Source organism: Gadus chalcogrammus, chromosome 13, assembly GCF_026213295.1.
Source record: "Gadus chalcogrammus isolate NIFS_2021 chromosome 13, NIFS_Gcha_1.0, whole genome shotgun sequence".
Classification (NCBI taxonomy): Eukaryota; Metazoa; Chordata; class Actinopteri; order Gadiformes; family Gadidae; genus Gadus; species Gadus chalcogrammus.
Window position 1 is genome coordinate 3602040 of NC_079424.1, and position 24361 is coordinate 3626400.

Consider the following 24361-nt stretch of genomic DNA (forward strand, 5'->3'; position numbering starts at 1 on the left):
GTTGTCACCCTATATATGGGAGAGAGAGAGAGAGAGAGAGAGAGAGAGAGAGAGAGAGAGAGAGAGAGAGAGAGAGCGCTATGAGGTATATCAGCTGATCAGCTGAGTACCATCAGTAAAGCTGATGGTACTATTAGCAAACAGCATTAGTACTAGCTAACAGAGGCTTGTATATTCTCATATCATTCGTATGTTTGTGGTGCCAGGAGCTATTAAACCAACATGATGCTACGGTGCAAGTGTCTTGATCTTTGTGTCAGAATGATCGGATCTGCGTGGTGACTGACCTTTCCAGCCGGGGTTTAGTGTTTGTAGGACCCCGGGGGAACGGAGTCCTCTGGAACCCTAGCTGCAGGACCCGAGAACCCTAACCCATCTCTTAGTGTTACAACGGGTTTTAACCATCAAGAAACCTTAAAGTCTACTCGTCCACAAGGCTGGTGATACAGTCCTACTACAGTACTACAACACCATACAGTATAGTTCTACTACAGTCCTACTACAGTACTACTACTCTGATACCATACAGTATAGTTCTACTACAGTCCTACTACAGTACTACAACTCTGATACCATACAGTATAGTTCTACTAAAGTCCTACTACAGTACTACAACTCTGATACCATACAGTATAGTTCTACTACAGTCCTACTACAGTACTACAACTCTGATACCATACAGTATAGTTCTACTACAGTCCTACTACAGTACTACAACTCTGATACCATACAGTATAGTTCTACTACAGTCCTACTACAGTACTACAACTCTGATACCATACAGTATAGTTCTACTACAGTACTACAACTCTGATACCATACAGTATAGTTCTACTACAGTCCTACTACAGTACTACAACTCTGATACCATACAGTATAGTTCTACTAAAGTCCTACTACAGTACTACAACTCTGATACCATACAGTATAGTTATACTAAAGTCCTACTACAGTACTACAACTCTGATACCATACAGTATAGTTCTACTACAGTCCTACTACAGTACTACAACTCTGATACCATACAGTATAGTTCTACTACAGTCCTACTACAGTACTACAACTCTGATACCATACAGTATAGTTCTACTACAGTCCTACTACAGTACTACAACTCTGATACCATACAGTATAGTTCTACTACAGTACTACAACTCTGATACCATACAGTATAGTTCTACTACAGTCCTACTACAGTACTACAACTCTGATACTATACAGTATAGTTCTACTACAGTCCTACTACAGTACTACAACTGTGATACCATACAGTATAGTTCTACTACAGTATAGTTCTACTACAGTCCTACTACAGTATTGTAGTGCTATAGTAGTAGTGTAGCAGTACTGTACGATAAGAATGCAGGGGCTTCAGAGTTTATATCATAGAATTGTATCGTGCACTAAAGAGGTGATAATATCTTACATTATAATTTATAACACACACTACTTTAAATTACAATAGGGGAGATAATAGCGGACAAAGGGTGTATTAGTATAACATTAATGGTGTATGATGATTATCGTTAACAATACGTTTATAATTATTAGAAAATTGTTTAGTAATGATAGTATATACTATTGATGCTAGTTTATATATTAAGTGTACATTTATCCTTCTCTAGTGGTTCAGAGGGTAGACTGAGCAGTTTCCTGCAACATGATAGGCTGGGCTCATGGCCTTGTTACTCCTAGTGTGGAGTTACGTCCACCCGGTCACCCTGGTTACCAGACATATACCATTGACCCCCCTCATTCACTCACATATGCTTCAACCTCTCAAGCACTCACACATTCACACTCTCATTCATCTCACATTCAGCCTCTCATTCCCCCTCACATTCACTCATATGTTCACTCACATTCACTCATATAATCACTCACGCTTAAAAAACAATACTTTTATTTTCGTTAACAAAACAGAACTACCAAGACACCTGGAAGTGAGCAACAGCAAAATGGTTATCATCATAATGCTACTATAATGCAAACTTTTTTTTTTTTGCAAGGGTTAGCATCATAATGCCATGCTAAACATTATAATGATGACAAATGTCTCTGAAAAGCCAATCAAATGTCATCTAGCTCAGCTCGCTCCCGCGAGGAAATCCATCTCTTTATGACCACTTCCTGTTAGAGAGAGAGAGATATATATATTTATGCCCGTTTGTGTATATAATTGTGGGCATATTAGTGTGGGCATATTAGTGTGTCCACATTAATGTGTGTGTGTGTTTATGTGTTTGTGTGTGCGCGCGCGCGTGCGTGCGTGTGTGTGTGTGTACCTGGACTGTGAGTCTGTGCAGGCTGAGGGGAGAGGTCAGCTCTGCCTCTGATAGGTCGGCTGGATAGATGATGTAACACATCATGAGCTCCTACACACACACACACACACACACACACACAGGTAACTCTCACTCACACACACACACACACACACACACACACACACACACACACACACACACACACACACACACACACACACACACACACACACACACACACACACACACACACACACACACGAACACACACACACACACACACACACATTAATATCGTCAGGCAGGCTTTATGATTGTTAGACTACCTGCACCACCTGCACCATATCCATAGTAATCGATAACCTATAAATCTGTATATCTACGCGTCTAAGGGCTCCGGTGTCGTTCCATTATCTTTCAGGGCTCCTTCTTCTCAGGGTGACTCTGGGGTCACACTGAGGAGTAAGAAGTTACTGAGGAGTAACTTGAGTTGATAGTCGCCTGATTTTTTTCCACACCTTGGTTTCACTAGAGGGCCCGGAGGTAGACGCTAGGACCAATCGGGTGGCGCCTCACCTGTGATTGGACAGATTGGCCTTGACAAGGGGGCCGGAACTAACCGACCCTAATAAACCAGCTAACCTACCCCCTAACTCACCCACCGGCCAAATCACCCCGACTAGCTAGCACTAGCTGAGTGGTGGGACCTTGTTGCCATGGGGACCGTTACCTTGGAGACGTTGGCGGTGATCCTGCTGAGCGCCGCGAGAGAGCGCCAGGTGAACGGACGCAAGGACGCACCTGAGGACCTCACCTGCTCCACCACCACCGAATAACTAGAGGGGAGGAGAGGGGGGGAGGGGAGGAGAGGGGAGAGGAGAGGAGGGGGGGGGGGGGAGAGGGAGGGGAGAGGAGAGGAGGGGGGAGGAGAGGAGAGAAGAGGAGGGCGAGTGGAGGGGGGTGGAGAGGCGAGGGGAGGAGAGGAGGAGGGAGGGGAGGAGAGGAGAGGAGAGGAGAGGAGAGGAGAGGAGAGGAGAGGAGAGGGGAGCAGAGGAAAGGGAAGGATGAGAGAGGAGAGGGGAGGGGAGGGGAGGGGAGGAGTTCACTGCATTGTTTTACACCTATAATATTGTTCTTTCTCATCTTAAAAGGTCTAAATTCCACAAGAAACCAGTTACATTAGAGCTCAGGGTTTAGGGCTCATGACTAAAGGATGAGGTTAAGGTTAAGGGTTCATGATTAAAGGTTGAGGTTAAGGGGTTCAGGGTCAAGTGTGGAGGTTTAAGGGTTAAGGGTAACTGTAAGGGATGAGGGGTACCTGGCATGGTAGAAGGGGGGTCCTTTTCTGTAGAGCACTGGGAGAGAAGAGAATAGATGAGACACACACACACACACACACACACACACACACACACAACCACCACCATGCGCGTGCTAACAGGGTGTGACCTACTGAAGTGCGCCCCGTATTTGGCCCCGGGCTTGGGGACCCAGGCCCGGCTGCGGTAGTAGTGGTAGGCCGCGTAGGAGCTCTCAAAGCCGGGCTGAACACCCCGGAACCTCCCCCACAGTTCACTGATGGACAGCGGCTTCTAGCCAATCAGAGAAGAGAGCACTCTCAGCGATGGAAGCAAAACGCGTGAGATGTTTGAGCCAATAGAGTGGACATTAACATGTTTACTAAGGTAAGGTGTAATATATTAATTTAAATGGTAAGGTTTAGTTATTGTAAAAGGTTAGGTTAAGGTATTTAAAGGTAGGTTAGGTTTAGAAGGTAGTTAGTTAGTTACCTGTTTGTGATGGACTAAGAGGTTAGTTAGTAAGTTAGTAAGTAAGATAGTTACCTGGTTGTGGTGGACTGAAAGGCAGCCCAGAGCGTAGACCAGGAAGAATGCCTGAGATGGAAGAGGGTGATTAGTGAATAATCTTATCATCAGCTTTCATCACCTAGCAACACATCACCTAGCAACACATCACCTAGCAATACATCACCCACCTAGCATCACATCACCTAGCAACACATCACCTAGCAACACATCACCTAGCAACACATCACCTAGCAACACATCCCCTAGCAATACATCAACCACCTAGCATCACATCACCTAGCAACACATCACCTAGCAACACATCACCTAGCAACACATTAACTAGCAATACACCACCCCACAAGCAGCACATGACATAGGAACACATCACCTAGCAACTGTTGGCAGGACCTGTCTCACCTCCTCCAGAGTGAGCTGTAGAACCTCAGTGGTGCTGAAGGGCAGCCGTCTCACCCCCCCCTGGTTGACCTCTGACCCCCCCTCCTGTCAGAAGAAAACAACAGGCTTCAGGGACCATCTGTGCACCCGAGTATTGATTATTGATGGATTGATTGGTTGTTTATTGGACAAACCTCCTCATCACTGTCCCCCTCCACAAGGACATACTCAGGGGCGGAGTCAGTCCCCGGGGCGGAGTCCAACACAGAGTCAGCCACGGGGGAGGAGTCAGCCACGGGGGAGGAGTCAGCCATGGGGGAGGAGTCAGCCATGGGGGAGGAGTCATCCACGGGAGAGGAGCCAGTCCTGGGGGCGGGGTCAGTGTGTTGCCTATCTTGGTTGCCTGTGTTGCCTATCCTCCTCTGTTCATCTGTCGAAGATGATCTGTTAAAAACACAACTATTTAGACTCGCTAACCTCACTAGTTCAAACAAAACTGGTAACAGACTGAGGAGCGACAGGAAGGAGAAGAAACAGAAAGGAAGAGCGACAGGAAGGAGGAGGAACCGGAAGGAGGAGGAGGAACAGGAAAGAGGAGTATAAGGAAGGAGGTTAGATGAATACCTCTTCCTCTTCTTTTGGGACGAGTCTTCAGTCTGTGCTAGCCCCGCCTCCTCACTTTCTGCGGCCGGCTCGATTGGCTCAGACAGCCTAACAAGTATTTGATTGACTGCTTCCTCATCCATTCCCTTGGACAGCAGATAGTCCCGCCTCCATGATAACAGCTGCTCATACCTAGAGAGGACCAACGGACAGACAGACAGACAGATAGACAGCCAGACAGACAGGTTAGACAAACAAGCCAATCATTCAGTGACAGGTGCAAAGTTAACATATAATAATAATAATAATAGATTCAATTTATATAGCGCTTTTCACGTACTCAAAGCGCTTTACATAGGGTCTGATGGGGATGGGGCTAGAGATAGTGAGTGATCTAGGGGTAGGCAGAGGAGAAGAGATGAGTCTTGAGGCGGGACTGGAAGATGGTGAGGGACTCAGAGTCACGAATATGTTGGGGGAGGGAGTTCCAGAGCCTGGGAGATGTCCTGGAGAAGGCTCTGTCACCTAGGCTGTGGAGTTTTGATGTGTGGGTGGAGAGGAGACCAGCTGAGGAGGATCTGAGGGCCCGGGGGGGTTGGTAGAGGGAGAGAAGATCAGAGAGATATGGGGGGGGCCATATGGTGGAGGGCTTTGTAGGTGAGGACCAGGAGTTTGTAGTGGATCCGATGTGAGATGGGGAGCCAGTGGAGATTCTTGAGGACTGGGGTGATGTGGTGCCACGCTTTAGTACGAGTGAGGAGACGGGCTGCTGCATTCTGGACCAGTTGGAGTCTGTTGATGGAGGTGGTGGAGATGCCGGCGAGGAGTGAATTGCAATAATCAAGGTGGGAGGACATGAAGGCATGGATGAGTCTTTCTGCAGCGTGAGGTGTGAGGGAGGATCTGATCTTTGCAATATTACGGAGGTGATAGAAGGAGGTTTTGACAGTGTGGCGGATGTGGGGTTCAAGGGAGAGGGTGGAATCAAAGATTACGCCAAGGTTGCGGGCCTGGGGGGAGGGGGAGACCGTGGTGCCGTCGATAGTGAGTGTGGGGGGGGTTTGAGAGTTAACTGAGGGTGGATTTGGAGCCAATGAGGAGGAGTTCAGTTTTGTTGCTGTTAAGTTCCAGGAAGTTATTTTGCATCCAGAGAGTGAGTGAAGACAGGCAGGATTCAATGTAGGTGAGGGGGGGGTTGTGGGGGGATTTGGTGCTGAGGTAAATCTGGGTGTCGTCGGCGTAGCAGTGGAAGTCCATGGAGAAATGGCGGAGTAACTGACCAAGGGGGAGGAGGTAGATGATGAAGAGGAGGGGGCCAAGTACAGAACCTTGGGGAACACCTTGTGTGACGGTGGCTGTGGCAGATGTGTGGTTGTGGAGGGAGATGAAGTGAGATCTGTCGGAGAGGTAGGAGTGAAGCCAGCTAAGTGCAGTTCCTTCGATTCCGAGGTTGCTGAGTCTGGTGAGCAGGATGGTGTGGTTTACAGTATCGAAGGCTGCACTCAGGTCAAGGAGGATGAGGAAGTTGAGGGAACCAGAGTCTGCAGAGATGAGGAGGTCATTGAGGACTTTGAGGAGAGCGGTTTCTGTGCTGTGGAGGGGGCGGAAGCCAGATTGGAGGGATTCAAAAAGGTTATTGGCGTGGAGATGGGACTGGAGTTGTGTGGTGACGATGCGTTCAAGGGTTTTGGAGAGGAAGGAGAGGTTGGAGATTGGGCGGTAGTTACTGAGGGAGGAGGGGTCGAGACCAGGTTTCTTGAGGGTGGGGGTGACAGCAGCAGATTTGAAGGCAGAGGGGACAGTTAACATACATATAGGTTAACATACAAGAGGTTAACATATATACTGCATCAAAAATTGTTTACACCGAGACGCCTTATGTTCACTGTACCTGAAACACAAGAAGGAAACCACACGCAAATGTTTTGGGAGATTTGTGGCTAGACTCTCCTCTTCTCCTTCTGCACTGTTCAACTCCCTGGTGAAATATGTCAGACCCTACGGACAGACAGACAGCTTTCTGAATGGCTTCTGACCTGGCTTGTGATTGGCTACTGACCTGGCCTGTGACTGGCTACTCGCCTGGCTTGTGGTTGACTACTAACCTGGCCTTTGATTGGCTACTGACCAGGCTTTTGATTGGCTACTGACCTGGCTTTTGATTGGCTACTGACCTGGCTTTGCTGATGACAGGAATCTGTCGGCCTTCAAATTCTGCAACATAGAGATATTGAATATATTGATTATACATATAAAGGGTTAGATGTTAGGGTTAGAGATATTGAATATATTGATTATGCATAAAGAGCGTTATATGTTAGGGTTAGAGATGAGCCGGTTAGGGATGAGAGGGTTAGAGATGAGAGGGTTAGGGTAAGAGACGTACATATATATATATACATATATATATATATATATATATTAGAGCTGTCAAGCGATTAAAATATTTAATCGTGATTAATCGCATTAATGTCATAGTTAACTATGATTAATCGCGATTAATCACAAATTATTTTCTATGCTATATATCCCTTGATTTTTTTGTCCCATAATTCTTCTCATTTTAATTCTCTTAGCAACATGGTGAAGTGCATCGGCTTGCCTTGGGCAAATGATTTTTTATTGATAACAACATTGGCATATACTGATCAAAACAGGACGATACAAAAAAAAGAGCCATTAAACGACTGCTTTGAACAAATGTCATTTGAACATAGCAGTCAGGCTACTGCTTCTTTGTTTTGAGCCAAAAAAAAAAAAATAAGTTTTTTTTTTTATATAAATACAATAATTGCGTTAATCGCGCGATAAAAAAATTAACGCCGTTAAATTTGGTTTGCGTTAACGTCGTTAATAACGCGTTTAACTGACAGCTCTAATATATATATATATATATATATATATATATATATATATACACACACACACACACACACACACACACACACACACACACACACACACACACACACACACACACACACACACACACACACACACACACACACACTCACCCTGCCATCGGTCAGAGAGGCTGTAGTCTGGCCGGGCTCTGGACAGAATCCCCTTCCCGAAATAACCCTGAAAACACAACAACATTATAAACAAAACACAGACAAAGTATCATATCCAGAATGATAACTCAATACGCACACCCATAAATAGTGTACATGCTTCATACACTGTAGTATACTTTATATAGTATTATATTATATATATATATAGAGCCCCCTGCTCTAGTGATGAGTACCATTGGATCTTTTCTCATCCTAGTCCAAGGTTCTATAGGTTCTACTTCTATCACAGTAAAGTTACAACCAGTCCTCAAAGACCAGTCCTCAAAGAGACAAACTCTCTTAACCAGAAGAGAACAAGGAGTCAGTTATTGAAGACATTATTAGACAAGACCGACAGACACACAAGCAGATAGACAAGGACGTGTACCTGTCCGTACAGCAGCTCGATGTGAGCGGGGTCTCGAACCAGGACCTGCTGGTTCACCAGGTCGGCGCGGTAAACGCTCTCTCGGCAACGCATCGCCTCCGCGTCGCTGCGCGGCACCGGGAAAGGCGCCTCGTACGCCTCGTACACCGTCGCGCGGCGCCGAGGCGCAAGAAACGCCGCCTCCGTCATTTACTACCTACTTTACTGCCTTTATGAATTAAATAGTTTAATTCATTAGTTTAATTCTGATTGCGCTTGAATAACTTGGTTTGACAGTTGCACCTGCTGTCAAGTGGGCGTCCGGTGGACACTTCTAGCAAGACTCTACAAGAAGGATACGTAAAGTATGCGTACAGATAATATAAATAATATATTGTATATGAATAATAGATCAAATATACATTTCAAGTAGTTACATGTGTTGTGATGGGGACAGCATTTTAGATGTCACCGGAACTCCTTCCTGAAGGAAACATCAGTTCATGACAAAAGTTCCGCCTCTTCCACCGATTAAACTCGTGACGGAATGTCCATTTTCTGAGCCGTTTATAAATTTGTTATAGCTAAATATGTAATACACTAACTATATAAAATACCTGGTGCATTTTATATTTCCCAAATCCAAAGTCACATCGTTAAATGTAATGGCACATTAACAAATTGTTTAAAGCCCTACCTGCTCCTGAATCTTTATCTGTACTTACTGTCCAACCCCCATCTGCTCCTTAATGGCCTGTTTCTGTACTGTCCAACCCCTACCTGCTCCTTAATGACCTGTCTCTGTATTGTCTAACCCATACCTGCTCCTTAACCCATTTATGCCTAAAACGCCTGCTGAAAACGCCTGCTAAAATCCTATGCTATTCTAGGAAAAAATAACCTCATTTCCTGAGGGTTTTCTGAGAAAATAGTAAGAATTGTCAACGTCTACATAAACCTTAATATCTAAGCCTCTGGAGCACCTAGAAAAATGAAATAAAAAGCATTGTAAAGGTAAGAACTACAGGTTTTATTAAAACATGCTCCCTGAGCACAACCATAACAGCAACATTTTAAAAACATTCTCAAAACAAGATTAAGAAGAAAAAAACGGTATAAATCGATATTAAATACAAAAATAACATTTTTAACAAAGCATTGTAAAGGTCAGAACTACAGTTCCAACCCATGGGAAAGTCCTGAGGTGGAACTTGTGGAACTGGTCTCGCGACCAACGTGGTACATGAAGCACTCGCGGTGCAGAGGGACATTGCACTGCTTGCACCCCATCAATGTAGACCCTGCACGCATGTCGGTGCCGCTGTGCTTTAGAGAGCACTCCCTGCAGGTCTTCCTCTTGATATTGATCTGAGCCAGATCATGGTCAGCAGAAGCTCCTGTTGGGGCGGTGGGGAGCACACAGGGAGCACTTCTTGCTGTGACAGGGACGATCAGCTCCTGGGACAGATCCTCCAGCCAGTCCTTGTAGCCGCTCCTCCGGTATTTCCACCCAGGTCCTCCCACAGACCTGGCAGCAACAAAGGCATTGTAGCCCGCCACACTAAAGAGGTAAAAGAACAGCCTCCTCCACCACTTCGTAGACCGGTGTCGTATCTGGTAGTAGGCCACCATCTGGTCCAGTAAATCGACCCCATTCATGTGTTGCTGATAATCAGCAAGACATGCTGGCACCCGAACATCAATCTGGCGTTGCCCACCGGTTCGCCTCTTCACTGACCCATTAGCTGTCGGGTCATGGAAGTTGGACAGGACCATGACCGTTTGGGTGTCCTGCCAGACGCAGAAGGTGAGGTCATCCTGCTGTGCCACATTGAATTGGTGTTTGTTTAGACCAGCCTTTTTAGTCAGCTCCTTGTTTTTAGGGAGGTCCTTCCTCCCGGCACGCACCGTGCCACACGCTTGCACACCCTTGACCTGCAGATCCACCAACAACTTCACGCTGGTGTAAAAGTTGTCCATGTAAACACACAAGTTTGACCCAAAATACGGTTTAACCAGGTCTGACACAATCCGGTAAGCCAGGCCTGTCTCGGTCTTGCCTGCAATGGCCCCTGTGTGAACTTGAAAATTGTTTACGTAGCCTGTATTGCTCTCTGCCATGACCCACACCCTTATCCCCCACTTCATCGGCTTCATGGGGAGGTACTGCCGGAAGGCAAGGCGTCCCTTGTATTTTACCATGGACTCATCCACGCTCACAAACCCATTGACCTCATAGAGGGCCTGGAACTGATGCAAGAGGAGGTCCATGAACCGCCGGATCTTCCACAGCTTATCGGATTTATCCAAGGCAGGGTCCAAGTTATCTTCTAGATGGAGATATCTGAAAATGCATATATGACAAAGAATTTGAGCCTGACATTTATTTCCATCATTGTGTTTATTTGTATTATGTTATTTATAGTATTTATATTTATTCATAATTGTATTACTATTTATTACGCTATTTATTCATTATTCCATTATTGTATTTAGAACTAACATTATTGTATTTATTCATTATCAACCATCATCACCATTAGTAATTGCTATAGCACCACTATCATTACTGGCCATGAGAGAAGAGAATGGAACTCGGAAGAGAGCACAAGAAAAGAAAACATATAGGTGACCTTGGGTGTCTTGAAAGGCGCCTCTAAATTAAATGTATTATTATTATTATTATATAATTACCTCCAGATCATGTCGAAACGGTCCCTTGACATTGCCCTGGGGACGTTTGTTTGGTAGAGCCACTTAGTTTGCCTCCAGTAATCGCGGCGTGCTGGTAGCTTTAAAATTCCAAAGCAAAGACACAGCCCGAGGAATGTTTTCATTTCTGTTTTCGAGACCGGGGTCCACTTTGAGGTCGTGGGGGTCTGAGCTCGTACCTGTTCCGCGTACCGATTCGTTTCGGTCAATAACGTGTCCCACAGCTGATCGGTAAAGATCCTGGAAAACACATCGAGTGGGCTAGCATCCAAGGGGATCGGTTGTTTCACCCCCGGTATGCGAGAGAATGTCTTTGTTTTCCGAGGCTCGTAATTGCCGGTTCTCCAGTCCACCTGGAATCCCCGAAAGTCATCCTCCTCCTCTCCTTCGGTGTCCAACAATTCCCACTTCTGTGCCCGATCCAGAGGATCAACCGGCACAAAATCATTCTCGTCCTCGCTCTCAGACTCAAATCCCTTGAATTCTATGTCAATATCACTGCCATCGCTATCAAAATCCTCCATGTTCATTGCTACTTCTCGGTCGCCAGCTAGACGCGTCGCTAAAAACAAAGATAGAAAATAACGTGTATATCTCAATGATTGACGTGATTTTCAGCCAACTAAAGTGCATTTTGGTGGTCACCAGATCTTTACCAAAGCCTTAAAACCCACCTCATGTTTATTTTAACCAACCAGAGTGAGTTATTTGCTGCATTCGTCATGAAAACAATCACGTGTACAAAATGCTGCGCCACGCAGCAGCCGGCAGAAGAGCTAATGCTGCGCTACGCAGCTCCCGGCAGGAGGGGCCATGTTGCGCGACGCAGCATCCGGCGTCAATGACCTGTCTAACCTGACAGTTTCGTCCGGTCCCGGAGGTGTTTCGTCCGTAAATGGGTCCGTCGCCTCTGAGCTTACGAATCCAGAGTCCGTATGATGAGCTGAATTAAGGATTTAAGGTTATTTGGCAACAAAAAATGTTAACCAACATCTCTCCGTCCAGAGTCCGGACGAAACTGTCCGTATCCGGAGGTATGTATCGGCCTCCACCCCTACCTGCTCCATAATGACCTGTCTTACCCCTACCTGCTCCTTAATGACCAGTCTCTGTATTGTCTTACCCCTACCTGCTCCTTAATGACCAGTCTCTGTATTGTCTTACCCCTACCTGCTCCTTAATGACCAGTCTCTGTATGTTCTAACCCCTGGTTGTACCTATGGATATAACCTTGGAATTATATTTAAGCTAATACCATCATGTGTATACGTGCTTTAACAATTGCTGTTGTTAATGAAATTCACCACGCCGTGGTGTTGAACTATAAGTGTCATGGAAGCTTAGCACTCTCTCTGAGAGGTTTTGTTGATTTGTTGAAGATCATAAGACATTACAACGTAAAAAACTAAACCTACTTTGGGTTCACAGAGCTTTAAGGAATGTTGTCGGGTTGTGATGTGACCTGTCTCTGGAAGGTGATGATTTGTTGATGCGGCGAGTCAGTACATTCACCAAATCTTTACCAAACACTTTATTAAAGACATCTTTATTAAACACATCTAACTGAGGTACATGAAGAACGCAGAACATCCACAAGCTACAGGAGACGACCGAACACTGCTCAGCTCCTACTGGGCCAGAAACACAGAGAATTGCATACGGTTATTACATATTATAATGCACTGTTCATGTTATTAGACTGATGCTGTTAGCATAGATCTGTTGATGGGATTATAGACTGATCATTTTGTTATAGACTGTTCATGTTGTTATAGAATGGTTCATGCTGTTGTATACTTTGCATGTTATATAGACTGGTTCATGTTGTATACTGATCAAAGACGTACCTTGATTTGAATCCACCTCTCCCTCCGCCTCCACCTCGTCCTCCTCCACCTCTTCCTCCTCGTCCTCCTCCACCTCTTCCTCCACCACCTCTTCCTCCTCCACCTCTTCCTCCCGCTGTTCTTCCTCCTGCTCCACTTCCACCCCCTCTCCATGGTCCACTTCCACCTCCACCTCCTTCTCCTCCTCCTCCTCTCCCTCCTCTTCCTCCTCTTCCTCGCCCTCCTCCTCTTCCTCCTCCTTCTCTTCCTCCTCCTTCTCTTCCTCCTCCTCCTTCTCTTCCGCCTTCTCCTCCTCGTTCTCCTCCTCCACCTCTTCCTCCTCCTCCTCTCCCTCCTGCTCCTCGGGCTCCTCTTCCTCCTCCTCCTCCTCTCCTGTTGGACATCCCCAGGCGCTTCCGGTCTTCAAACGACGGCCTACAAGACAACATGGGTTACAACCGCAGGTCCTTCTGATCAGAGCGACCCGATTGGTCAACAACACCAATTAGAATGCGATCAAATTAGCACGACAGTACACCTCGCCATGCTCTAATTAAAAAATGCCTCATTAATCTGGAATATCTCTCCCCCATAGACTCATAACACAAAACTAGTAGCTAAAAATGACATGTGAAATTTATAGACATTGTAGCAGAATGTGTCGTTAAAATAAGTCACGTTAATTTCGCTGTGTGTGCTCTCATCAGCAACACAAACCAATTAAGTTCCAATTAAGACACATTCTTGAACGTTTAGGAGTACTCCAAATTATCATCAAACTAAAAAGGCTGTTTGTGCAGGGTTTCCATGAAATTGCACAGCAGCACTAGCGCTATTCAAGATTAGCATGTATAACCAATAAAATCAAAGCTGGAAAGACATTTGGAAGACAGACGGACAAAAAAACAGTCAGGTGGTCAGACAGAGAGGTACTTACCCGGCTCTGAATTGTTTGAGAACCTTGCTGCTCGTGTTGGTCAACTCTTTGTCAAACACCGAGTTCTTCGTAGACTTGGCTGGCTTCGGCTTGGCTGCAGACCGACAGAACACGTCTCTTGTTGTTTAAATGCTCACATTTACATCAAGCACCATTTTTATCCCAAGGTTTTGGGTGGATGTGATGGTTTTCGTAAATAATAACAGTAACTGTAATGAGGTGTTCTGACCTTTGGGGGCCGCTGTTTCCTCCGGCATGGCTCTGGCTCTCTGGGGCCGCCTCTCTCTCTTTGCGGCTCGCTCGGCGTACATCTGGGACTTGAGCAGCTCCATCTGGGCCCGGTCCTCCGCCTATAACAGGCACACATTAGCTACGTCACCTCCACAACCCAGCCACAAACTGGGCCCTGTCCTCGGACTATAACAGCCACTCATTGGCTACGTCACGTCCAGCACCTAAACTACATCAGCTCCCCCACCCAGCCTTCACCTCCTCAACCCAGCCTCACCACCTCCTCCACCCCATACTTACTGTCAGCTCCTTCTTCTTTCCGTCCTTGAGGAACTTGTCCCTCTTCTTCTTCCCTCTGAGAGCCAGGTCAAAGTCCTGCAGCGCCTTGGACACTAGAACACGAAGCATCCACGTTACATACATGTTAAGAACACGTGACACTAGAGCACCATCCGTGACACACCATGATACGTGACAGACCATGATACACACGTGTTCCATACCAAGTCACACATCACGGTACATAGCATGTTGCACACCGTGATACATAATTTGTTGCAAACCATGATTCACAACATGTTACACATTACATATTATGTTACGCATCACATAACGCTGGACTAGAGAGCAAGCGTGCCACTCACTGCGCTCCTTCTTCCTGTCCTGAGGCGTCTGGAACCAGGTCCTCTCCGGGGCGACCTCCTCCTGCTTGTTGAGGAGGCGCTTCTGGGCCACGCTCAGCTGAACACACACACACACACACACACACACACACAGGAGGGTCAGTACATACACACACACCATCAGAACACACACACCGTCAGAACACACACACACACACACAGGAGGGTCAGTATGCACACACAAACCGTCAGAACACACACAACGTCAGCACACACACTCACACACCGTCAGAACACACACACACACACACACCGTCAGAATACACACACACACACACACCGTCAGAACACACACACACACACACACACACACACACACACAGGAGGGTCAGTATATACACACACACAACGTCAACACACTAGGGGGCGTGCGCCACTCGTCTCCGACCGAGTGAGAGAGGCACTTTCCTCCCCAACCCGTCAACGAGGCGTCCGTGAAGACCACTACGTAGGACGCCACCCTGCCCAGGGGAACACCCTTGAGAAGGGCGGAGGGTCCTTTCCAATATTCCAGGTCTGGCGACACCGAACGGGGGACGAGGAGCACCCTGAGCTTGTGTCGCCTGGGGTCCAACCGTTGGCGAGCAAACCACCGCAGGAGTCTGCGCATAAAAAGCAGACCCAGGGGGACCACGGGGTGGGCAGCTGCCATCAGCCCTAACAGGTGCATGGTGGACAGTGCGGTCACGTTTCTGCGAACATGAAAACGGGAGAGCGCCGACAAGATGGCGTCTCGCCGAGGAGGCGAAAGCATCGCAGTCATGGTGGCTGAGTCTAGACAAAGCCCCAAGTAGACTGTCTGCCGGCTGGGGAGCGGGGAGCTCTTCTCCCAGTTGATGGCAAAACCCAGGAAGGAGAGATGGTTTATCACCAACATGGTGTCCCTTCTCGCGGTCTCTTCTGAGTTGCTCAGAATAAGCAGATCGTCTAGGTAGAAGAGAATCCTCTTTCCCTGACGCCTGAGCGGTTCCAACGCCGTCTCCACACACTTCGAGAAGGTGCGCGGAGCCAGTGAATGGCCGAACGGCAGACACTGGTACTCGTACGCCATCACCATAAAGGCAAAGCGGAGAAACTTCCTGTGCGCCTGCCGAACAGGGACGTGGAAGTAAGCATCCTTGAGATCCAGGGATGTGAACCAATCGCCCTCTCTCACACACCGGAACAACGGTGTTTCTGAACTTCCCCGTGGCAACGAATTCGTTGAACACGCGAAGATCCAGAATAGGTCTCTTTTCCCCTGACTTCTTGGAAACCAGGAAGTAGCGGGAATAAAACCCTAGGTGAGACTCGTAGGGGGGAACGACAGTGATGGCCCCCTTCACCAAGAGACGTGCCACCTCTGCTGCCAGAGCCGTGCTCGCAGCCGGGTCCCGTAGCATGGTCTCCACCAACCCCATAAAGGGTGGGGGACGACGCTTGAACTGTATGGGATGGCCCCATCTCAACGTGGTGTCCAACCACGATGGCAGAACGCACCGCTCTTGCCAACACGCATAGCGGTCGGAGAGAGGGCGAGCCGACATCTGAGGAAGACCGTCCAGGAATAACCCGTATTCCATTCTTCAGCCTTTGGACAAGTTGCTCCACCTCCATGCTTACGGTCTTGTGTTGCCCTGTCACATTCTTCAGCCTTTGGACAAGTTGCTCCACGTCTCTCTGTTGCACTGCCAGCCCAAGCAGTCCAGCCAGCAGGACAACAGACAGCAGGACCAGAAGCACCACCACAGCCCTGATCGGACAGCGAGGAGGGCTCACAGGGTCCGGCTGCTGACTTTTTACTATTCCCAGAGTATTGGAGGACTCCTCTGTCCCCACATAGTCCTGGGGTTGATCCACTATCCTCTCCTCTCTCTCTCCTTGTGTGTTCCTGGCCATGTTGGGCATGGTGTAAATCACCTCAGCCATATTCTGGTCCAAACTGTTTTCAGAGTTTCTTATCGTCCTACCCCTTTGAGTGCTCGGTCTTTCTGTGCGTTTTGAATGCCAGCATGTCAAAGTCTTAACGCCTACTTTGATCAAACAGGAAGTATTTTTACCGAATGCGACTTGTTACATGTGCTTGCAGAGTAACTGTCTATTGTTATATACATCCTCTTTTCTTAGTTAGTGGTACATACAGTGTAGGGCTGCTCGATTATGGGAAAAATCATAATCACGATTATTTTGGTCAATATTGATATCACGATTATTCAAACGATTATTTTTGAGTTTGAAAACATGTCAGTTACTGTGATTAAACACGAGTTGTTTAATGTTCACAATGTATCGTTTTTCATGGGGAAAATGAGATGCGTCCCCGGGACGCATGGATAGTGAGTTTAGTGCGTCCTTTCAGATTTTAATGCGTCAGGGACGCAGGACGCGTACCTAGCAAGATCACTGAACGTTACTGAAACTTTAATATTCCACACGGTAGGTCTACTCCAACATGTCTGTCAACAGTCGATGCTGCTGATTGGCGGTTCACTGGCATGTCCCGCTTCCTGCCAACGGCATACTTCCTGATGCAGCACGCCTGTTAGATTGTACTCCCTCTCGCCGCGTTGAATGCTTTCGCATGCGCGTCTCTTTCATAAACTTTCATAAACTCTCTAGGCCTACTGTAAAACGGAAAATGTCAAATTAATCGTTTCAACTCGATTATACGAGTTTGGAGATCGTTTGACCCCAAAATCGATATCGCGATCGAAATTCGAATAATTGCACAGCCCTAACACACACACACACACACACACACACACACACACACACACACACACACACACACACACACACACACACACACACACACACACACACACACACACACACACACACACACACACACACACACACCTGGGCCTCAGACGCAGCCATCTCCCTCTCCTCTCTCTCCAGTCTCATGACGGCGTAGACGTCCTTCTCGATAGCCCGGATGTGAGAGGCAAACCTCACCACCACGTCTAGAGAGAGGGCGAGAGACATAAGAACACAATGTTAGAGCTCGGGGCGAGAGACATAGACACACAGTGCTAGAGCCTCTGGTAGAGAGACATTGACACACAGTGCTAGAGCCTCTGGTAGAGAGACATAGACACACAGTGCTAGAGCCTCTGGTAGAGAGACATTGACACACAGTGCTAGAGCCTCTGGTAGAGAGACATTGACACACAGTGCTAGAGCTCTGGGAGAGAAACATTGACACACAGTGCTAGAGCCTCTGGTAGAGAGACATAGACACACAGTGCTAGAGCCTCTGGTAGAGAGACATAGACACACAGTGCTAGAGCCTCTGGTAGAGAGACATTGACACACAGTGCTAGAGCTCTGGGAGAGAAACATAGACCCGGGTCTTAACAGGGTCCTTGGTCGTCTACCTGTCTACCTGTTTGTATGTGTGTACCTGTGTCTGCCTGTGTACCTGTCTGCCTGTCTGTGTCTGTACCAGTCGGGATGACTCAGGCCTTGACGGTGTTCCTAGCGGTCGGTCTGTCTCTGTGTGTTCCTGTCTGTCTGAGTGCGTACCTGTGGGGATGACCCGGGTCTTGACGATGTTCCTGACGGTCTACCTGTCTGTCTGTCTGTCTGTCTGTCTGTCTGTCTGTCTGTCGGTCTGCGTGCGTACCTGTGGGGATGACCCTGGCCTTGACGGTGTTGCGGGCCGTCTTCACGATGTCCTTCAGCATGCGGCGCTCCGTCTCGCCCACCAGGGACACCGAGCGCCCCGCCCGCCCGGCGCGCGCTGTGCGCCCCACGCGGTGCACGTAGTGCTTCACCGTGTTGGGCATGGTGAAGTTTATCACCTGCACACAGACGGGGAGCAGGCAGACAGGTTAGGGTTGGGCATGGTGGAGTTTATCACCTGCACATAGACGGGTCAGCAGACTGGTTGTCGAGATCTTGTCTAGTGGTGATCTAGATCTAGATCTAGATCTAGTGTAGTCTAGATCTAGATCTAGTGTAGTCTAGATCTAGGTGTTTTCTAGATCTAGATCTAGTGTAGTCCAGCTGTAGTCTAGATGTAGTCTAGATCTAGTGTAGTTTAGATATAATCTAGATCTAGTCTAGTGTAGTCTAGATCTAGTCTAGTTTAGTCTAGATCTAGTGTAGTCTAGATCTAGGTGCAGCCTGGTACCGTTTTGACTCCAGCGATGTCCAGGCCTCTCGCGGCCACGTCCGTAGCGACCAGGATGTCGATCTGCTCGTCTTTAAAACGCCTGGAGACACAACATCACCTGACGGGTTAGGCTACCACCTATGCTGCTGATCTACACATTAATAGATAAACATATATAAAAAGTAAAAAAGGCGTGTCATTGTGTGTATTGAGCGCGTTGTGTACCTCAGGTTCTCCAGCCTCTGGGTCTGGCTGAGGTTCCCGTGGAGCTCGGCCGCCTTGACCCCCAGCAGCCCCAGCAGGATGTGCAGGCGATGGGCCTGCTTCTTGGTCTGGGTGAAGAGCATCACGTGGTCCTGGAAGGTCCTGGTCACCAGGGCTGGAACCACGAGAGGATTACACACAAACGCACACACAACTCGGATACTGCACAAAGTATGCTAATGTCACCAGCATGCTAATGTGGAGCTAATGCTAACGGTAGGCATATTTGGAACGAATGCTAACAGCATGCTAATGTGGAGCTAATGCAAATGGTATGGTCAAGTTGAGCTAGTTCTAACGTTAGTCTAAATTAAAGCTAATACTAACAGCATGCTAATGTTCGGCTAAAGCTAACAGTAGGCTAATGTGGAGCTAAAGCTAACGGTTGGCTAATGTGAAGCGAATGCTAACATTGGCGCTAATGCTAACGGTAGGCTAATGTGGATCAAAAGCTAACAGTAGGCTAATGTGAGCGAATGCTAACATGGCGCTAATGCTAACGGAAGGCTAATGTGAGCGAATGCTAACCTGCTACGATGGCCTCGCGGTCTCCCTCCCGGTTGGGTCGGATCCTGACGAACTCCTGACGGAGGAACGGAGCGACGTCCGTGTTGCTGTTCACGAAGATCCTGATAGGCTGCTTCAGGGACACTGAGGCCAGGTCCTTGACCTATATCCACAACACATAGATCCTACATCACCTAGATCCACAACACATAAGATACCTCAGCCTAGTAGTAGTAGTAGCAGTTGTAGTAGAAGTACTACCTCAGTCTAGTCGTAGTCCTACCTCGTCACTCATAGTAGCGGAGAACAACATGGTCTGTCTCTGGTAGGCACACATCCTGATGATCTCCTTCATCTGCTCCTCAAAGTACTCGTCCAGCATCCTGAAACACAGTAGTACACATTAGATACACAGTAGTACACATTTAACTCAGATATACAAATTAAATACATAGTAGTACACATTAAAACACAGTTATACACATTGAACACACTTTAGTTCAGATTAAACAAAAAGTACACATTAATTAAAAATACACATTAAATACTCGATAGTACACAATAAACACACATTATACATTTCGTGCATAGTATTAGCCCCACTGACCGGTCGGCCTCGTCCAGGATGAGGATCTCGATGTTGGTGAGCTGGAAGGAGGGCGTGTTGTGGAGGTGATCGATCAGACGACCCGGGGTGGCGATCAATACGTCTGGACCGCAGCGCAACGCAGCCTCCTGGGACTTCACATCCAGACCACCTGGAGGGACGGACGGCAGGGGGGGAGGAGACAGACAGACAGGGGGAGGACAGACAGGGTGAGGAGGGACAGACAGACAGGGGGAGGAGACAGACAGACAGGGGGAGGAGACAGACAGACAGGGGGAGGAGACAGACAGGAGGGGCAGACAGACAGACAGGATGAGGAGAGAGAGACAGACAGAAAGGGGGTTAAAGTAGTCTGTATAGAGGGTGGGGGGGATGAGTCTTTTCTGGATGAGAGGGTGAGTCTAGTCTGGATGAGGGGGTGAGTGTAGTCTGGATGAGAGGGTGAGTGTAGTCTGGATGAGAGGGTGAGTGTAGTCTGGATGAGAGGGTGAGTGCAGTCTGGATGAGGGGTTTCGGTCAGTGGGTTGCCGTACCGACGGCTAGGCAGGTGGAGATGGGGGTGAACTGGGCCAGCTGCCGGGCCACCGAGTGGACCTGGATGCCCAGCTCTCTGGTGGGCACCAGCACCAGGACCCGGGTCACCTGCGTCTCCTTGGGCTTGTAGAGCAGCCGCTCCAGCACGGGCAGCATGAAGGCCGCCGTCTTACCTGGGGGGGAGGAGCACAGGGTCAGCCAATCAGAGAGCAGACAGGGGGTCAGCCAGCCAATCAGAGAGCAGACAGACAGACCGCGTATGACTGGTCCGTAAAATACCCCAACACTTACAGTTAGAACCCCATGTAAAGCCCCCCCAAGACTACAGTAAGACACCCAGGGTATAGTACCCCGAAAACTACAATAAGACACGCAGTGTATAGTACCCCAAAACTACTGTAAGACGCACAGGGTATAGTACCCCAAAACTACAGCCAATCAGAGAGCAGGCAGAGCGTCAGCCAGCCAATCAGAGAGCAAACAGAGAGACTTTGTATGATGTGATTGGTCGGTACCTGTGCCAGTGGCAGCGCAGGCGCAGAGGTCACGACCCAGCAGAGCCAGAGGAATACAGGCCTTCTGCACCGGGGTGGGCTCCCGGAACCCCATGGTGCTGATGGCCTGGTCACACACACACACACACACACACACACACACACACACACACACACACACACACACCACACACACACACACACACACACACACACACACACACACACACACACACACACACACACACACACACACACACACAGGTTAGATAAATATCTATATAAATAACTTTCTGTATATATATATACATACATACATATTCTCAATATGAGCGAGAGGTCATAGGTCACCTTGAGCAGCGGTCGGGACAGGTTCATGTCCTGAAACATCAGCTTTTCATCGTAGTTAGAGGCGTCCTCGTAGAAACAGTCTGGAGCCTGACACACACACACACACACACACACACACACACACACACACACACACACACACACACACCACACACACACACACACACACACACACACACACACACACACACACACACACACACACACACACAGTAAGGAACTGCTGTGGATCCTATAGTATGATGAAGTCACCACCATTGTATTATATTGGATCCTTATTTAACCAGTAAACCAGTTAAGTGCCGTTGGGATGGGGTGTCTCTTTTTCAAGGAGACCTGGTCAAGACAGGCAGCAGCTTCAACATACAGCTACAAACACTGAAGGAGACCAAACTAAAAATGACTAAAAGCCATGGAAACAGGACATACCTCATCTTTTTTCCTCTTCTTCCCGATTTATCCTCAGAGTGTCTACACACGGACACACACAGAGAGAGGTCAGACGTGTATTTAACCGCGCACGATGATATACTTAGATTTGGGTGCGCATGTAGTTACCGGCTTTGGTGAGAACCTCTTCGTCGGCGGAGTCAAACTCATCCTCGTCATCCTCACTCTCTCCCGGCTCCTCTACTTGGGCCGGTTTTACGTCTCCATCATCACCGTCCTCTTCGTCGTCGTCATCCTCCTCCTCATCATCCTCCTCATCGACGTCACCTTCCTCCTCCTCCTCGTCTTCCTGCTTGGCCCCTGTGCCAGACTTCTCCTGTGAAGAGCATCCCTGTTAGTGATCACCATGGCAACCGGCAGCATCAGCAGCAGCGACTGAGCGGATTTCCTCAACACTCACCTCCAGCTTCCTCCTCTTCCTCACTTTGTCGATCTTCTCGTCAAGTGTCGTCGGAGCGCTCTGAAAAAAAATACTACAGATAAGACCCCCGGGTACAGTACCCCAAATCTACAGTTAGACCCTCGGGTACAGGACCCCAAAACTAAAGTTAGACAACCAGGGGATAGTACCCCAAATCTACAGTAAGACACCCAGTGTACAGTGCTCAAAAACTACAGTATTCACCCGGGGTATATTCCCCCAAAACCCCCTCTGAGTAATTGGTGAGTCCTTTAACCATGCAGAATGATATGGTAACCTCTGACCTCGCCACCCCGCCCAGTAAAGCTCAGAGATGCGGACCCTCACCCTCTTCTTGAGCTGTGACATCACGTCCGCCAGCGCCCAGTCCTGGTTGTCGGGTGCGTCTCGCGCCCCAAACTCGAAGCCGGCGTTGAAGTCTCCTGCGCCGCGACCCTTCCGAGCCTCCTTCTTCTTCCTGTTCAGCACGATGGGCGCGTCCGCCTGCCACACAACAAAACACCTTCATTTAACCTGCTGACCGTTGTACGGTGGAAGCTACTGCATGTACTGATACACAAGTACACAGCACACCGAGTCTGTACCTTTCTCTACAGCTATGACTCTCAACCGTTATCTAGGATCCTTTCTATATAGCTTAGTTTGTACCTTTCTCTAGAACCATAAGTCTGTACCTTTACCTATAGCTGATTCTGTACCTTTCTCTATAGCTGAGTCTGTAAATTAATCTAGAGCTGAGTCTGTACCTTTGTCTACAGCTATGAGTCTGTACCTTTATCTAGAGCTATGAATCTGTACCTTTCTCTACAGCTATGAGTCTGTACCTTTCTCTACAGCTGAGTGAGTCTGTACCTTGAACTATAGCCATGAGTGTAACTTTCTCTAGACATGCTAGGAATCTGTACTTTTCTCTACAGCAATGATTCCTTGACATTTTCTAGAGCTGTGAGTCTGTACCTTACTCTTTAGCTATGAGTCTGTACCTTTATCTATAGCTGAGGCTGTACCTGTCTCTATAGCTAGGAGTCTGTACTTGTCTCTAGAGCCATGCTATGGGTCTTTACCCATCACCATGACTATAAGCCTGTACTCTTACGTTACTCCATGGCTCTACCATTGTCCATCACTAAGCTATGAGTCTTTACCTTTCTCTATGATTATACGCCTGTTCTCTAAGTTTACCCTATGGCTCTGAGTCTACCACTAGGCTAGCAGCGTGTAGCCCTAAACATAAACTTACTTCTCCATCCTCAGAGTCGGTCTCCGGCTCTTCCAGAACCTCGTCATCGTCCAGGATGGTTCCGATCAGGTCCAGTTCACTCAGCATGGTGACGTCTGGTGGAAACGATCACTTCGTTTCCAGATCAGATCGGGAACTGATCAAAACAATTCGCTTCCCTGCGCTCGTGTCCACGGCGCTCACGTGTGGGTAAGGGGAATGTATTGGCGGAAGTGACGGACCAGGGCGCGGAAGTGGAGGAAGGGACGCTAGGTCCCCCCTAGCGGTCGGAGGAATGAACTGCTCAACTGGAATTTTATGAAATCCTTTATTGATGTCTCAAATTTGAGACGACAGCATGTTAGTGTGAAGACATGAATTTAAGCAGCTCTAAAGATAGTGATTTTAGCCTCTTTAGACGTCCCTTTATCACCCCTATACATGGTTAAATAGGGTATTTCACCATCCCTATAGTAGTGAGTGCATTTAACCACCTCTATAGCAGTTATAGTGCATAGAACTCTGT

The 24361-nt window shown here is 47.9% G+C and overlaps 2 protein-coding genes across 2 annotated transcripts; both read right to left on the bottom strand.

Annotated features, from left to right (window-relative positions):
* Positions 1-1914: 1914 nt before the first annotated feature.
* Positions 1915-8978, bottom strand: LOC130402277 (tRNA-splicing endonuclease subunit Sen2-like). The gene is made up of 12 exons (XM_056606422.1): positions 8522-8978; positions 8092-8158; positions 7252-7291; positions 5099-5269; positions 4669-4918; positions 4496-4579; positions 4112-4162; positions 3721-3859; positions 3586-3622; positions 2998-3103; positions 2286-2375; positions 1915-2130 (listed from the first exon to the last, which is right to left on the bottom strand). The coding sequence occupies exons 1-12, from the start codon at positions 8708-8710 to the stop codon at positions 2071-2073; spliced, it is 1284 nt and encodes a 427-aa protein (XP_056462397.1). The 5' UTR covers positions 8711-8978; the 3' UTR covers positions 1915-2070.
* Positions 8979-11956: 2978 nt separating this feature from the next.
* On the bottom strand, positions 11957-24051 carry LOC130402504 (probable ATP-dependent RNA helicase DDX27). Its single transcript, XM_056606697.1, is given in 21 exon segments — positions 11957-13473; positions 13976-14069; positions 14205-14325; positions 14507-14598; positions 14851-14947; positions 17728-17834; positions 18497-18674; positions 19007-19088; positions 19214-19367; positions 19781-19922; positions 20043-20142; positions 20367-20517; positions 20900-21073; positions 21416-21521; positions 21746-21832; positions 22097-22101; positions 22175-22216; positions 22304-22511; positions 22596-22655; positions 22944-23099; positions 23857-24051. Coding segments are annotated over 21 exon segments (2685 nt in total). The 5' UTR covers positions 23944-24051; the 3' UTR covers positions 11957-13031.
* Positions 24052-24361: the final 310 nt, after the last annotated feature.

Coding starts and splice junctions, on each gene's coding strand:
- LOC130402277 (XM_056606422.1), bottom strand. CDS start 8,710: ATGACGGAGGCGGCGTTTCTTGCGCCTCGGCGCCGCGCGACGGTGTAC. Junction 8,159..8,521: donor TCGAGCTGCTGTACGGACAG/GTACACGTCCTT, acceptor TTGTGTTTTCAG/GGTTATTTCGGGAAGGGGAT. Junction 4,580..4,668: donor AGGGGGACAGTGATGAGGAG/GTTTGTCCAATA, acceptor TTCTTCTGACAG/GAGGGGGGGTCAGAGGTCAA.